At 33.1% G+C, this 15,240-nt stretch overlaps 1 protein-coding gene across 7 annotated transcripts in view; it reads right to left on the bottom strand.

The window, feature by feature from the left end:
* Window positions 1-604: 604 nt before the first annotated feature.
* milt (trafficking kinesin-binding protein milt) overlaps window positions 605-15,240 on the bottom strand; it is a 47,260-nt gene continuing 32,624 nt past the window's right edge. For 6 of the 7 annotated variants that reach the window (XM_087404525.1, XM_087404528.1, XM_087404529.1 and 3 more), the window contains 6 exons: window positions 5,948-6,024; window positions 5,109-5,484; window positions 4,688-4,923; window positions 4,300-4,493; window positions 3,858-4,100; window positions 605-3,782 (listed from right to left, as the gene is read on the bottom strand). In XM_087404525.1, the coding sequence (XP_087260651.1) occupies window positions 2,312-3,782; window positions 3,858-4,100; window positions 4,300-4,493; window positions 4,688-4,923; window positions 5,109-5,484; window positions 5,948-6,024 (2,597 nt within the window). In that variant the 3' untranslated portion in view covers window positions 605-2,311. Of the gene's footprint in view, window positions 3,783-3,857; window positions 4,101-4,299; window positions 4,494-4,687; window positions 4,924-5,108; window positions 5,485-5,947; window positions 6,025-7,845; window positions 8,022-8,097; window positions 8,513-15,240 lie in introns of those variants that run through there. The other variant, XM_087404530.1, reaches the window with a different exon arrangement.

The raw sequence follows: 15,240 nt of genomic DNA, 5'->3' as shown, positions 1-15,240 counted from the left end.
AAATTTATTTTCATATTATGTTTCGTACCTCTTTTTATTCTTATACATATTTTATATTTTATTTTGCGTAATGCGTTTTCTCTATCAATTCCTGTTTTCATAAGAAATCAACGCGAATCTATGTCGTAATGCTTTCCGTTATTCATTCTGTTAAATAGTTGCGCATTCATGCAATTTTATCGTAATTATATATTATACTGATATTTGATCCTTATTAATGTCCTTATTATACATAACAAAGAAGATATGGTATTATTCCTTATTCAAGAGAAAAATCTACGCAAACGTATTACAATTAAAAAAAAAAACAGATTCTTAATGCTAAAATTTTCCTCTATCGAATGGTATATGTAATTGCCAATTCTTTTGAAAATAGAACATGTATAAAATTGTTTTATTCACTCTAAAAAACCGAACGAACTTATTTGCCAACACAATATAAAGCATGATTGTAATAAAACATATGTCAATCGCTCTATTTACAGTATATACGCAGCCATTCTACTGCGATTTCTTTCCGGTTAGCTCTAGGCCTTTCGAATGATTAGAACAATGCAGGGAGATGTCGGCGGAAATGCAAACGAGGTAGGATAGCTACACAACGTTACTTTCCAATTTAATTTATTAATTTGTACGTCTATGTACAAAGCTGCATCGAGCTAAACACTCTTCTCTATAATACACATTACATATCCTCTTACATAAGACTCAGACCCACTTACAGGAAACAAAATTGCAATAAATTACGAAGTTACGCGAAAGAAATCGCTAAGGAAAAAAAGAATGAATGTAAGAAGCTTTTTATCGCTCCGCTGCATTTCATTCAACTATGTACAGTACATATTTATAAATCAACGCTAAATGCACAATCTTCCGCGTGCAAAGACTGACAATAGCATTGACGATGCTACTACGACTACTCGTCGTCACCAAGCGTACGCTAAAGAAAATAAATAAGCACCAAAATTTGACTTTGTGTTAAATTACGTAAAATAATGCATTTATAGTACGTTGCACCATTCTCAGCGTCCTCCCTGACTTTTGTATACTAATTGTTTACATTGCATTGGTAATAATTCTCAGTCATTAGCTACAAATTTCGAATACACGATATTTTAATTTCATTATAACTACATTATAATTGCCTTGTTTTTTTTTGTTTCTGTTCCTTCGTATGTATTATTGGAAATATATTTCAATCTTTAACTATGTAAGAATATGAACTGCACTAAATAATCTGTATATCTTATAATATTGAGCGAAATGTTCCCAAGTGTAAAAATTATTTGATTTATTAAATTTACGCGAAAAAATGTTAATATTTATCAACTATAAATATATTGATATAGTATGTATCACTCGCAAAAAATATGGACCATTGACATATATTTTTTGCGAGATATTAATAAAAATAAAAAAGTAAATAAAGAAACTAAAACTAAAACTATAGCTTTTTACAGTTTGATTAATTTTATTATTATACACATATATCATATATCCTTTTATAAAAATTATATTTAAATATGTTGTTAAAAGTTTTAAGTCTCTTTTGAAAAAAAAAAACTAAAAAAAAATTATATATTAAAGAAAAAAATTTATTAAATAAAAAGTTTATATCGATTTTCATATATACTTCTAATTTAACATAACAAACTGATAATTTATATTATCAATTATACTATGTCTTGCTTCCTAAATTTTTACGTCACTAAATACAATGCGTAAATATTGCAACTAGCAGTCCATAGATACATAGTCGAAGATCTTAATATACAATCATAAATTCAAATAATCTTTCTTCATTTGAGCTAATAATATTTACAAATGTCTCTTCACTTATCACAAACTACCAAAAAACTCAGCCTTCTGTATTCCGCTCTCAATTCATTATAAATTTTAAAATAAAATTTAAAATGTATAATAATTTCGCTGTACAGAGTATATTTCGCCCTATAATTGTCTCACATTTAAATCAAGAATTTTAAGATAAAACTTAAAATACAATATTTATTATATAGAATATTTTGCAATCTCTGATTTATCTTATTAACGTTAACACCTTCATGATTATTTACAGCGATTCATCACATTCGATTCAAAAATTGTTACGAATTACATTAGCGAATACATCCAAGTCTACACAATCAATAATACTGGCGATAGAAGCATATCGTGTATTCAAGTAATGCCGCATGAACCAAAATTTTCAGGTAATAAAAAAAATGAGCTCTTTTTCTGCGAATATGTTAAAAAATAATTCGCTGGAATTGAATGATTTGTCCCCTATCCCATTACAGATTCTACAAAATATTCACAATAAGCCTCCTTTACGACCAAAAAGAAGCGAGCTTATTGCTCCCAATGCCGATTGTTTGGATTCTTTAGTTACAGGCGTCGGAATAGGTGGCTTAACTCTACCCAAATCGGGCCTCGTCGCTCTAGCACCTGATCGTCGTTGTCGATCCGGTGACTGACCCGTTGCTCTCGAGTTAAATGCATTGGAACCAGACATGCTTGGTTCTTTGCTATCATCTCGTTTATCAAGCAATAATGGCGATTTGCTTGGCGGAAATTCGTCACTAGTGGAGGATGTTGAAGACGAAGGAGATATTAACTTCTCTTGGCTGGTACTGGAGGACATCGAAGTTTTAAGGAAAGTCAATTGTGCCATTGGACTTCCAGTCGAACGACGCGTATACAAAGCACCTTGTAGAGCTAACGGCGAAATTGATGAGCTGGCTGTAGTGGCTATGATCGTATCAATACCAATTCTCTCTAATTTCTCCACTAGACGTATCCCCGTGAGAGCTTTTTTGTCGGAGCGCGAAATTGTCGACTTTGATCTCTTCTTCTTAACTTGCACTGGCGCTGGCGGCTCATAACTAAAAGTACGTCTCAGTAATTCCGCCCCGGTGCTGAGCAATCCCAATGTCAACGAGGCGGCGCTCTCCGGTACTGGTGATGATGACCTTGTCGGTGACAGACTCGCATCTGGACTGTTGCACGGTGTAGCAGTCGGTGAGAAATTCCGATCGTCAGTAGGCGTGCCTATACACGAGGGCGTAACGGCTTTGATTCCTCTTTCGTTCAACATCTTAGCCAATCCAAGCGTAGTAGAAAACGTTGATGTTGAATTGCGACGGCTGTGCGTACGAGGGGTGCTCATACCGGAATTCATACCACTATTGGGCGCCGAAGCGACGCGACTACTGACGATGCTCGGCGTCACGCTGCTGGTAGTATGATCATCCGGATGCATTACGGTACTATTAGTAAAGGTGTAAATGGAGCCAGTATCTTGGAACGGTTTACCAGGATTAGTGTACTCCTCGTCTTCCTCCAAATCGCTCAACGTAAACGTTATGAGACCGAGATCTTCAAGAGCACGACCACCTCTAGTCTTTACGCCTGGTCTGTCTTCCAGCAATCCACCTAATGTTGGCGTCGCTAGTCGTGACCAATGATGCAATGTTTGGGAGCCTTCCATTGGTTTGACTATCTGCAATTTCTGCGGAATACGCCAAGCATTGCCACTGTTGCCGCTGTAGCCGCTTAGGTTGCCGCTACTGCCAGTCGACATAATGCTGTCCGGAGTGCGACAATCAAAAGGCAAAAAGGTTGGCGGGGAATGTAATATGCCACCATCGTAATCGTAACTATAACCAGCACCTGTACTGAGACACGCACGCCTTGCTAATACTTCCGCAGGAGTTAGACGACGTATAGCGGCTTCTAGATCAGCAGCACCAGGAGCACCAGGTACACCCGTTCGTTGTGGTCCCCTGAAACACAGCAGAATGTTACTGAAAATATAAGAAAATCAATTCATATCTTTTCATAAAGAATTGGATACACACGGGTAATCCTCGGATTCAATGAGCAAGGATCCTTCGCTCTCACTATGACCGGTAGAATCCAAACTGGGAAATGTAGATGCTTGCGGTCGCACTTGCCCACAACTCATTCGCGGACCAACAGAACTGCTAGATAATGTCGATGTCGTCATAGAATTTAACCTAGGAAACTGATTAGGATCCATTCCCGCATGTGTTGCTCGAGATGCTGTACGAACAGTCTCAAATACTTTCTTGTAGGTTGGACTATAGAATAAGATAGAACAAGAAGCAATACGAATTATTTAATTAACTGCTAAGTAATTATCGATACTATAATTATAATTCAAACATCTGAGAATGTATTGTGTGTGCATGTGTGTGTTACGCGCGCGCACGCGTGTGTTCAATTTTCAGTTTTAATTTCAAATAATAACAGATCATTAAATGCATCTTTGTAACGTACATTCTATCACCTGCCCCAATTCCAGAGTCAATGCTGAATTCTGAGTAAAGGGACGATTCCAATTCAGAAGCGATAGAATCCGGTTGAGGCGCCGCACCCATCGACGGGAATAGCGATCCACCGCGCACAGTCGGCATTCCGCGTTTTCTCTGTTTTCGCAACTGTTCTTGTGTTTCGGCTAACAAGTTCACTACCTGATACACATAATATGCATATAGATATGATATAGATTTATTACACGATACAATTTATACGAGCAAAATGTAATAGTTCAGATCTTAATATGTTTATTCCTTAATTATTTTTCATTTATACATCTTTCTCGCATACAAAGCTTCAACAGAATAATTAATTAATCTATTATTTTCTCATATTTATACAAACATACCTCCGCGTATCGTTCTTTGAATTCGGCTAATTCAGCGGCAAGTGTATTTTGATTATCCCTAGTGATGACTAGAGTCGCTCCCACTTCGTCATGCTCCGCCATCAGCTGAGCGAGCCTAAGTTCTGTCTCAGCTAATTTTGCAGTAAGACTAATTATTTGCTCATGCTGCAATCGATTCTCATCTTTTTGCCGCCCAAGCTCTTCCGCTATACCATCCACCTCCATATTAGCGTTTGCTATTATTTGCCAGAAATAATTTAATAATATTTTAGTCTTATTTTGTCTAATGCTCATACAATTATTAATTAAAGTTATTTAATTTAGCCAAAATTATTAAAGCGTTATGTAATATGGAATATAAAAAATGCATTACAAGTAAATACATTTGAATATAGAAACAAATAAATATACGATGATATACCTAATTGTGCTGCAATATCTTTTACAAGACGTGCCTCCTGTTCTTCGGAATTATCGGCATCACAAACTAATTTCGCGAACTCGCTGCGGAGCTGTTTATTTTCGTCTTCCAAAGAGGAAACTTTTCTTTGTAACATCTCCAAATTAATGCCGCGTAGGCCGGTGGGAGTTCCAGCCTCTGAGCTAGATTCGTCCACATCGTTTGTCAGTACCTGTATCAGCTCGGTCTTCTTCAATACTTCATGATTTAATTGAGTAATTTTCTCGTTCGCTTCCTTAAGTTCACTTTCTAATGCGTTTACTGTGGTTTCGAGCTTCTGATTGTGTGCCAGCAATTCTTTGCCGATGCGCGCTGTAAGCTCCAAGTCTTTTTCTTTCTGTCGAAGAAAAACGTAGTCATTTGTCATTTGTTATCATTATAATTAAAACTTTCTCTATAATTATTATTAATTTATTGTCAAAATAGCATCAATAATATGTCTTGCAAAGCTTATACTTTTATCAATACACTTTTAAGATTTAAAGAGAGTTTCTAATAGCTGTCTTTAAATTGATAAAACTTGATAATTCAGAAAAATATAAAAAGAATATAAAAACAAATTTCAAATAAATTTCTAATAACTTGACAAAGCCTTATTATATATTCTTCGCGAGTTCTAGTTACGTAATTGTTTACAAATCTAAACGATCACCACTTATCGGTTCGTTACATTGTATCGATTTGTTTCAGATGTCTCGTCAATATTTTTAGATATGAACATTTACGATTCGTAAAATTTTAACGACCTGATATGCACAGCACGGACTTGCTACTAACTCTTGCTTCCTGGTCAAACTTACCTCCTCTAGAAGCCTTGTAACTGCCTCTATATCATTATAGGTCTTGGTCATTTGGCTCACCCGGTTGCTACATAAGACTGTAACAGAGTGATGTTTTGTTATTAAACTTGCTGGAATAAAAAAAGCTTTTTAAAAAAAAAAAAAAGAAATAACAATGTAGCAGATATATATGTGCAGAGAGGCCGGACCATTGCATTTAAGCTCTGAAGACAATATAAGCAAGACTCTGATAAACTTCTTTTCAAGTATTATACTTTTTATCTTCTTATACGAAAAATATGATTATATTTAAATATGTTTCCAATATAATTAAAGTTGTTACACGCATATATTAAGATTTTTTATTTGTGATATGTGTTCTTAGTGTAATAGAACAGTAAATTTTTATTTTTTTAATATTTTAAATATTTTTTAATATCCATTTTATTTTTTTTGTTTTTACTCCCATAAAGTTTGAACTATTTTTATGTTATACACTTATATATTATAAATACATCAATTTTATTCAATTTTTTAAAATATTAATTCTATATTCTATCAAATATGAACCATATATAGAATTGAATGTGCAATACAATTCTCTATGACTTGTGCAATGTGCACACAATCGATGTACAAGATATACTATCAAGTTTCTTTTGTTAAACGATATTTCGCGCACAATCCATTTGCGTATCGATGGTATTGCGACAGTGATTGAATCCACCGATAAAATTTCAGCGAGTTCAGCATTCAATGTAATAGACACGCGAAATTTCTCATTCGCGATGATAGAACTGCGCCGAATAAAGTAAATGTCAACTTTTCTTTACTCGCAATATTGAAAGGTAAACTTATCGAAATTATATTGATTCAAATTTTTGCTTTGAAATATGAAATAGGATGTGTTACCATAAATGGAAGCTTCGTTCCTCTCGAAAGTGAGCTGAGTAACAAAATAATCTTCAGACTAGATCTTCATGTATGTATTATTGTCTTATATTTTATTATCATATAATCGATTTTCTACTATTTATAATCCCCCACGCAACGACACGTAAGTTATTCTATTTCAAGTAAGCAAAACGCAAATTCTGATTAAATATTCATACATTCTTCGATGAACTCGTTTAACTTCACTTATTTAACAAAAAAAAAAGGATAGATATTTTTACATACTTCCATGTATATATGTGACATTTTAATATTGCGATGATTTATAATTAGCTTAATTCTACATGGAAAGAACGGTTTTGTTAAAGTAGTTAAAAATTAGCTATTTATTTCTCTTAGATCAGAAAATAATTTTATTGGCTCATAAAAATAATTATGTTAAATATTGATTGTTAGAATGTCAGAACTACTTGCAACATTGTTCATCATGTTTGAAAATGTCCTACATAATTATTTACAATCTCACAAAATTATTTTCAGATCTGTATTTATAGCTAAATTTTTAGTTACTTCAACAGAACCGTTCTTTTCATTTAAGTTTTATTAGCACAAATATTTTGAACTAAGAAGAAAACACAGGAAAGTGTTTTCATTCGATTTTGAGCTTTTAATATGTTGTCTACAGTCTAGACTAAAATAAGACACGTATTTTTTTTATACGGTCCTACAATACGTTCTTTTACAGAGCAAAACAGAAGATCTTTGAAGAAAATCGATTATTTTTTTGTAATCAATAATTCTTAAAATCATAAATTCCCTTCAATATGAATATTGTTTTGCAAAATATAATTATATTTAAAGTTTCGACAATTTTTTATTCGAATAATGTAGTTTATTATTAATGTCAAAGAGATTGTCTGCAATAATGCGATGTATTGGGTCATTTAAAAAATATCCGCGGTTTTTTCATTCAAAAATTGAACAAAAAACCGCGGATATTTTTTAAATGACCTATTTCTGATTACCTGAGGTGGTCAAATTAAAGGATTCTGGCACGTATTTCATACATTCCGAACAATTACGATTTCGCAACGCGAATGCGCTAAAAGTATGCGAGAGCATTTCTTCCAAAGAGTTCCCAACGTGGAAGCTTCAGACATTCAAAACTTGGCCGGGTTCACTTCATGGAAATCGTTAATCTCTGTAAACAGTCTTGTGTTCTTGATCTTTATCATAAATTACCGAAGAAATTTTAAATACAGATAATTTTAATGCACTTGATATTCTCACGATGTTTCACTCGCGACTTCTCTAGATCAACTGGGCTAAAAGTCTTTCTCCGTAACATCCCTACTCATCAAGAGTTTTCACGAGAAAGAAATGAAACGAAATCTCAAACGGTGAGCAACAAATACTGGTGCGGCAATATTCAGCAGCTGATCGCTCGTTCCGCGCACTAGACGGACTGTCATGTAAAATTGTAGGCGAGAATGGCAGGGAAACACACGATCGCGTGTCTCGCGATCGGAAGATGATGCGACTAGATGCACCTCTAATGAGACTGACGAGAAAACATGGCACGTGAACGAGAGGAACGCGAAAGCGTAGAAATGCTTGCGTTACACGAAAGAGTCTTGCATCCCTTCTATCGATCGGCTATGACGCATCCCGCCATTCGGACCGGCCGGCCATTGAAAGGCGCAGACGCATTCACGACCAAGGTCGTTTTCCAAAACTCTACTCAAAGTCACAATTATAGGATAGGAAAATGAACGGGGAACAAATTAAGTCGGGATAAATTCGTACGCCGCAAACAAATTTAGAATGAGAAAGTGCAGACACTCGAAAGCACTTAGAAATCGAAAGGGATCCAGGAAGAAGTAGATGTTTCACGTTTTGACGAGCTTCACGTTTTTGTGATTTAGAAATCTGGAATTTTGATAGCAGATAATTCTGAATCGTTTATTATTTTATTTCTGCTGAGGGTTAGTTGTAAAGGGAGATTTGAAGGGACAACTCATTAAATTGTTGATATAAGGTTTTGGAAGCTCTATCCTATCAAGAAGAGATGCACTAGACTAATTGCTCATTAAATTCGTTATCATAAGTTCCGGTACATACACGGAAGGACAGATTTTATTGAAGTAAATTTAGTCGTAAATCCAGAATTGAAAAATAATTTTGTTGGTCCATCAAAATAAATAATTATGTAGGAAATTAAAGTATAATGAATAATGCTGCAAAAAGTTTTGATATTCTAGCAATCAGCTTGAATGTCTTGTCTTGCATGATTATTGATAGTCCAACAAAATTATTTTCAGATTGATCTAATTTTTACACTTCGACAAAATCGTTTTTTCCATGTAGTATAAAGGCAGTGTCTCGTGCCATGACAAGCTTCGCTTGTCTTAATGCTGAGACACTACCGTGTCTCCAGATAATCTTTATTTTATAGTAATAGAAATAAGATGAACGCAGTACTTTTCATATCTTTACCTTTTAAAGAAATGCCTTTCACATTTTGTTATAATATTAAATACTTATATATGTATAAAAGTGAAAAAAGACGATGGAATAGACTCCAAATTATATGCTCCGACAAGATACAATAGATGATTCACGGGTGTCTTCATAAAGTAATTGGTTCATGAGCAAATTTGCAATTTTTTTTCTATTGAAAAGATGCTTATTTATATCGTAACAATATTGAAGAAGCGAGACTAAACGAACGTAATGGGGCACTTTCAATTCAAACGAGAGGCGCTTCGATGCCCACCACTGCATTTCGAACAGACTCCTCGTCGTCATCTTCATGACGACGCGGCATCTTCACGAGCGAATTACGTTAAGACACTTTCAAGGTCAATTGAACACGATGATCGATGAGCGAATTTACAGAAAGTGCCGCGGATACTTCGACACGTGAAGCGAAAGATTTTCCTGCTGATCGAAGCGTGATGTTGAAAAAGGAATTAAAAATAAGCCGGGAAGAAAAAATATATATATGCATATCACAGATGTGTTCGTAAAAAAATATAATGGAAATCTGTATTTGAAAGTTTTAAATTCCTTGAGAGCTTGAGAATTTCAATGTCAATTTGTAACTTTAATATTTCTTTTAAAGGCGTTTTCTTTATATGTATTTTTTAATATATACAGCGTCTGTTTCATGTAAGGAGGTGAGATCGAGATTTATGAAATCGTTTGCGACCTTGTAATATTTTTATCATAGAACAAAATCCAGTAGCACGTTTTCGATAGCTTTTATAACTTACTTTATGTAAAACAGTACGATTAGAAATCACGGACCGTGTAGTTAAAATATTATTCTAACTCAGAAGGCTACAGAATTTTATCCTTCATGACAGATACGATTGAACCATTATTTCTTTAGACTTAATTGAAAATGTAACTTAGGATTAATATAAATATATTTTCCCTGTTGCATGAATTTACTGGAATTTTGTTGCATTTTGTTACACACTACTGTGTATTTATCGCAAATTAAATTACTTTAATCTACACATCTAGCTCAAGTATAATCATCCTACATCTCTTGGATAATTTCCTACATCATATTACGTACTGACGAAGCAAGAGATTAATTAATCAAATAAAATATATTGATCACTCATCAAAGATAATATTATTAAAAATAAGACGCATTATCTTGATTAAAATCCGTTTATTTTAATCGTATGAATTAGATGACAAATATTTCACCTGTACTTATGAAGATACTAAATATCGGAATGTAGCCTGGAATTTATATTTTAGCCCGCGATATGCCAGTTACTCTGTACGGAGCTTTAAAACCAGTCTCGATTTTTTTTTTATTCACAAAGGGACGACGCGAACTCGTCGATCTGGTACGATCGGAATGAAGATAAACCTTGCCGGAAAATCATGAAGAAGCACGCAAATAGCAGCCTGCGTTAATTCGTTCGCGCATCATGTAAAAAGAAAATTGGCTATTTCCGGAAAAACGCTAATTACCCAATACTTCCATAGAAAAGATACAATATTAAATTAATTATAGAAAAATATGATTTTTTTTCATTTTGCGAGTACTGATAGTATCCTTTTAAAATGCTGTTATCAATATCTTTGTAATAATACTGTGATCGTAAAATAAATTTTACAAAAGCGTATCTGCAAGCAAAGCGGTAGCACGTACAACAAAAATCAAGATATTTTCACATATAATAGTAGTAATAAAAAAGAAATTTGCAAAAACTTACAAAAATAAGCACATAAAAATAAAGTGCATAATAAATATTCGCAAAAAAAATAAATAAGTAAATGACTCATTACATATAGCTTTATTATATCTTATCTAATTTTATCGAGACAAGCTATTATTTATTGTCAATATACAATATTCCTTATCTAACGTACGTGCACTGTACCATCTATGTTTAAATCTAAGCCGTGTAATTTCAAGCCATCCCTATTGACGTAAATATTTTCAAAAGCGAATGATCAGGTGAGTATTAAAGTCCAAAGCGGAGAATGAGACGACGTTTAAAATATGAAAAAAATGCATGTCGAAAAGATAAATGATGAGGACGCCACTTAGAAAAGTTCACACTGCGCCAGATACACGTAATTATTAACTCGTTAAATATTAAATATATACGAACTGCGGATGCAAAAAGTAGGTTTGCGTGCTGTCACTTTATTATCACGGATTACGAAAGTATACCCCATAATGTCGTATCGATTACAGTGACCAGAATACAAAGAATCACAGTAACAAGAGAAAGTCTATAGTTATGTAATCTTGTAATATATCTGCTAATATGTAATATGTCAGCTATCAAATATCAAAAATCGATTGGTCTGAGAAAAGACCTTCCTTAACTTTAAGACACATGACACGAGTTTAATATGCTCGAGTTCTTCTGCAAAAAATATTTAACGGAAGATCCTTTTCTTTAATTTAATTATGTAAAAATCGTAGAAATTGATAGAAATAAAAAAAATACACGCGATATATAAAGAGAAAGATTTTTAAATAATCCATTAAAAAAATCAATTAATTTCTATATGTATAACTATAACAATTTACGCCGTAATTCTGACGCAGTGCGAACGTAAACGACACATCAATCAGGACAACAAAACGGGGTTACTGACAGGAGGTGCATGTGCAGGATGCTTCCGATGGCGAACCGAGGAGGAACAACGGCAAGCCCTCGATGGTACAGCCCTTGCATCCCCAGCAAGGTGCACTGACTTTCGTTGTCGGCACAGAGGAACCCGAGACGAGATAATTCGCTGCTTCGAACAAGGATAGACACTCATCGTCATCGTCGCTGTCGATGTCGCGATGCTCGCCAGAAGTCGTCGGCGGCCTGATGTCATCGTCGTACTCGTATGGATCATCCTCCTGCGGATCGTCGTGGTCGTGGCCGGTTTCCTCCGGTTCCACGACGTCCGGCGTCAGCGTCCTCTCTTCGCGAGCCGCAGTTTCCTCCTCCAGGGTATACGCGGGGTCCGTGGACCAGTTCCGATACCAAGAGCTGTCGTAAATAGTCTTTCATGCCGACGCGCTTTCGCGATTGTATGATGATTCCCGTGGGGAATAAAAGAGAAAAAAAATGATCTACCGCATGATAAGGAATCAATTGTCTCATCTAATGCGTCTGCACCCAAATTGTAAGTAGTAATTGTGTGTGTATATATACAGAGTTCGATAATTGTTCTGACGGAATTCATGGATATGGAGCGGACTAAACTAAGACGGAAAGTCCTCTATCATTTTGCAATTTTTGCAATAGCAAGATATTAATTGTTAAAAATTGCCGGAAATTAGTCTTCAATAATTTTTTACTTAAATACTATCAACTTTACAGAAAAACTGCAAGAGATGAACATTGTTTATTTTCTTTTCATAGAACTCTATGGATTTTTTTTAGAATTTTTTATCAACTTTTTGGTACTGCATTTTCTCATTTTTATCAAAATGAGAAAATACGGTATTAAAAAAGTCTGAAAAAATTCTAAAAAAATTCTTAGAGCTCTATGAGAAGAAAATAAACAATTTTTGTCTTTTGCAGTTTAGTTGTGAGACATCCTGTATATATACACACGTAAATTAGTTAAGCTTATGATGAAATAGTTGTATTGTGAACAAAATAGAATCTAAAAAAATGTTTATGTATATATAATAATTACAAAAAAAAAGGTAACTAAAAAGAGAGAGTTCGTTTTTTTGTTCCCCAATAATCAAATGAAATGATTTCAAAATAATGAATATATTCCGCGGAATTCAAATTAACGTCTCTATAATCTGTAGTCTTTGGTTGTTAAACGTGATCGATAAGTGTCTTTTATTATCATTTCCTGTGTATGCTTTCTCTTTCGTATTGTTCTTGTGTAATGATTTTAATCTCTGTTGATTTTAACATTTCACTAATAGATAATGTAGAGATCACATCCTTTGTTAGTTAATTTCCAGATTCATCCTTTTTTAAAGCTACATTATTATTGTGTTACAAAATGCTGGTTTATTATAATTCATAGTTCATGTAATTTTGTATTCACAACTTAATACTCCGTTTCCATTATAATTGACATAAAAAGTTTTAACAAAGAAATTATTACAAATAAAACACGTAATAAAATATATAGTTAAAAATAGACTTGCAATAATAATTGAATTATATGAGTTATATAAGTTTGATGTAATAATAATTTATTCATTTTTATTTCAACATTCTATTTTGCACCAATCCTCATTTTATGTAATCCCTTTATTATGGAATTATTTAAAAAAAAATTCAATAAAGATATCTTGCAATAGAAAATGAAATAGAATACGAAAACGAGTTGTGATTGCACTACGTTTGTGGTTTGTAGTGTGCAACACCTTGAAGGAAGGATGAGAAGTAATTATTGATTTTCTTCGTCCCGTGCTTGCATAAGTATCTGCAGCAGATAATCGCAATCTACGAAGCTTCATATAATTTAAAAAATATTCCACAAATCGTATTATATAATTAAATCGAAAGACATTTTCTTGTACCGAGTCCCTTAATGCATTATATAATAAATAATAAATTAAGATAGTCAGAACTACACGTACGTGATTTTGTAAAAAATATTTAATGCGTAATTTTAAGAAACCCATCAATTTTTATCATAGATGTATTTGTTGTTTCAAATCGTCTATAATTTTTGCCACTGAGTCTCGTGAGTATGTTTAAGATCAAGAAAAAAGATGCATCGTACTTTTTAATGATTACTGTATAGGCAATCAGTGTCATTTCGAGTTTCCTGCTTTTTACAGCACGAATGCAAACTACCTATTGCAAAATAATCGGATTATGAAACCTGCGCTTTTGTTATCAATGCCACTTGTCGTTTTGTGTCCTATTTCTGGAGTTTGTAATGTAACCAACGCATTTCAATACGCGACTTTTGTATGCATTGTTTATCATATTCGTTTATTTTTATAACAAAACACATTAGAGCACTTTTTAAATGCAAATCAAGTTATTTATATTTTTCAAATATCTTTTTATGTCATTCGGAGATTGAAAGGCATGATTGAATTTAGAAAAATGTTAAATGTTTGAATGTTAAATGTTTTCATGCATGGTGAGAAATAGTAAAAATATAATATTAATATTATAGTTATATTCTGTTAATTTTCATTTAGTAATTCAACAAAACAGATTTTGTTAACAAATTTGTTGCGTTAAAATCAACAAATAAAAACCTGGTAAATCGACAAATCGCAAAAATGGTTAATTATATAATATAATGTATACTTAAAGAAAAACATAGTAATAGTGACAACTTTTCTACTACTCAAATTTTGTACTATGTAAAATTAATATACATAAAGAATTAAATAAACTATTTTATATAAAATAGTTTATTCAACTATGCACATAAGTTTATACGTAAAATTTGTATAGTTGTCAATTATATAGTTGCTATTATGTCATTTTTTCCGAGTATGACACATTAAACTTACAGTTATTACTGATCAGTAGTTTAAATTGTTTCTGTGCGCGAAACAAGCATTTAACGTAATCAAGAGACGTTAATTCGAGGCCATTCTTATCAGCATTACGCAAATTCATGACGAGCAATGTTGTCATTTTCAGACTTATATGTGAGAATGCAATATAATAATTTTTAATGCTTATAATATCATAAATAAGCACAAAATAATATAATAAATAAATACACTAGCGGATAAATAAATACGCTAATTCCATTATACCCAAGAATATGAAAAACTGAATATTAAACGTAATTAAGTATTAAAAATCGTGTGAAAATTGCGTATAAATAATACGAATATTTATATCTCAAGTACACATTTTCCATTAAACTGCGATTTTTTTTCTCTCATAACATATACAATCACAAGTGTCAAGAAAATGATGAATTATTAAGAGCAT

The sequence above is a fragment of the Acromyrmex echinatior genome, chromosome 3 (assembly GCF_024713525.1).
Source record: "Acromyrmex echinatior isolate Ae372 chromosome 3, ASM2471352v2, whole genome shotgun sequence".
Taxonomy (NCBI): Eukaryota; Metazoa; Arthropoda; class Insecta; order Hymenoptera; family Formicidae; genus Acromyrmex; species Acromyrmex echinatior.
The sequence above is the reverse complement of the archived record's forward strand: the minus strand, read 5'-3'. Positions and strand labels throughout refer to the sequence as shown.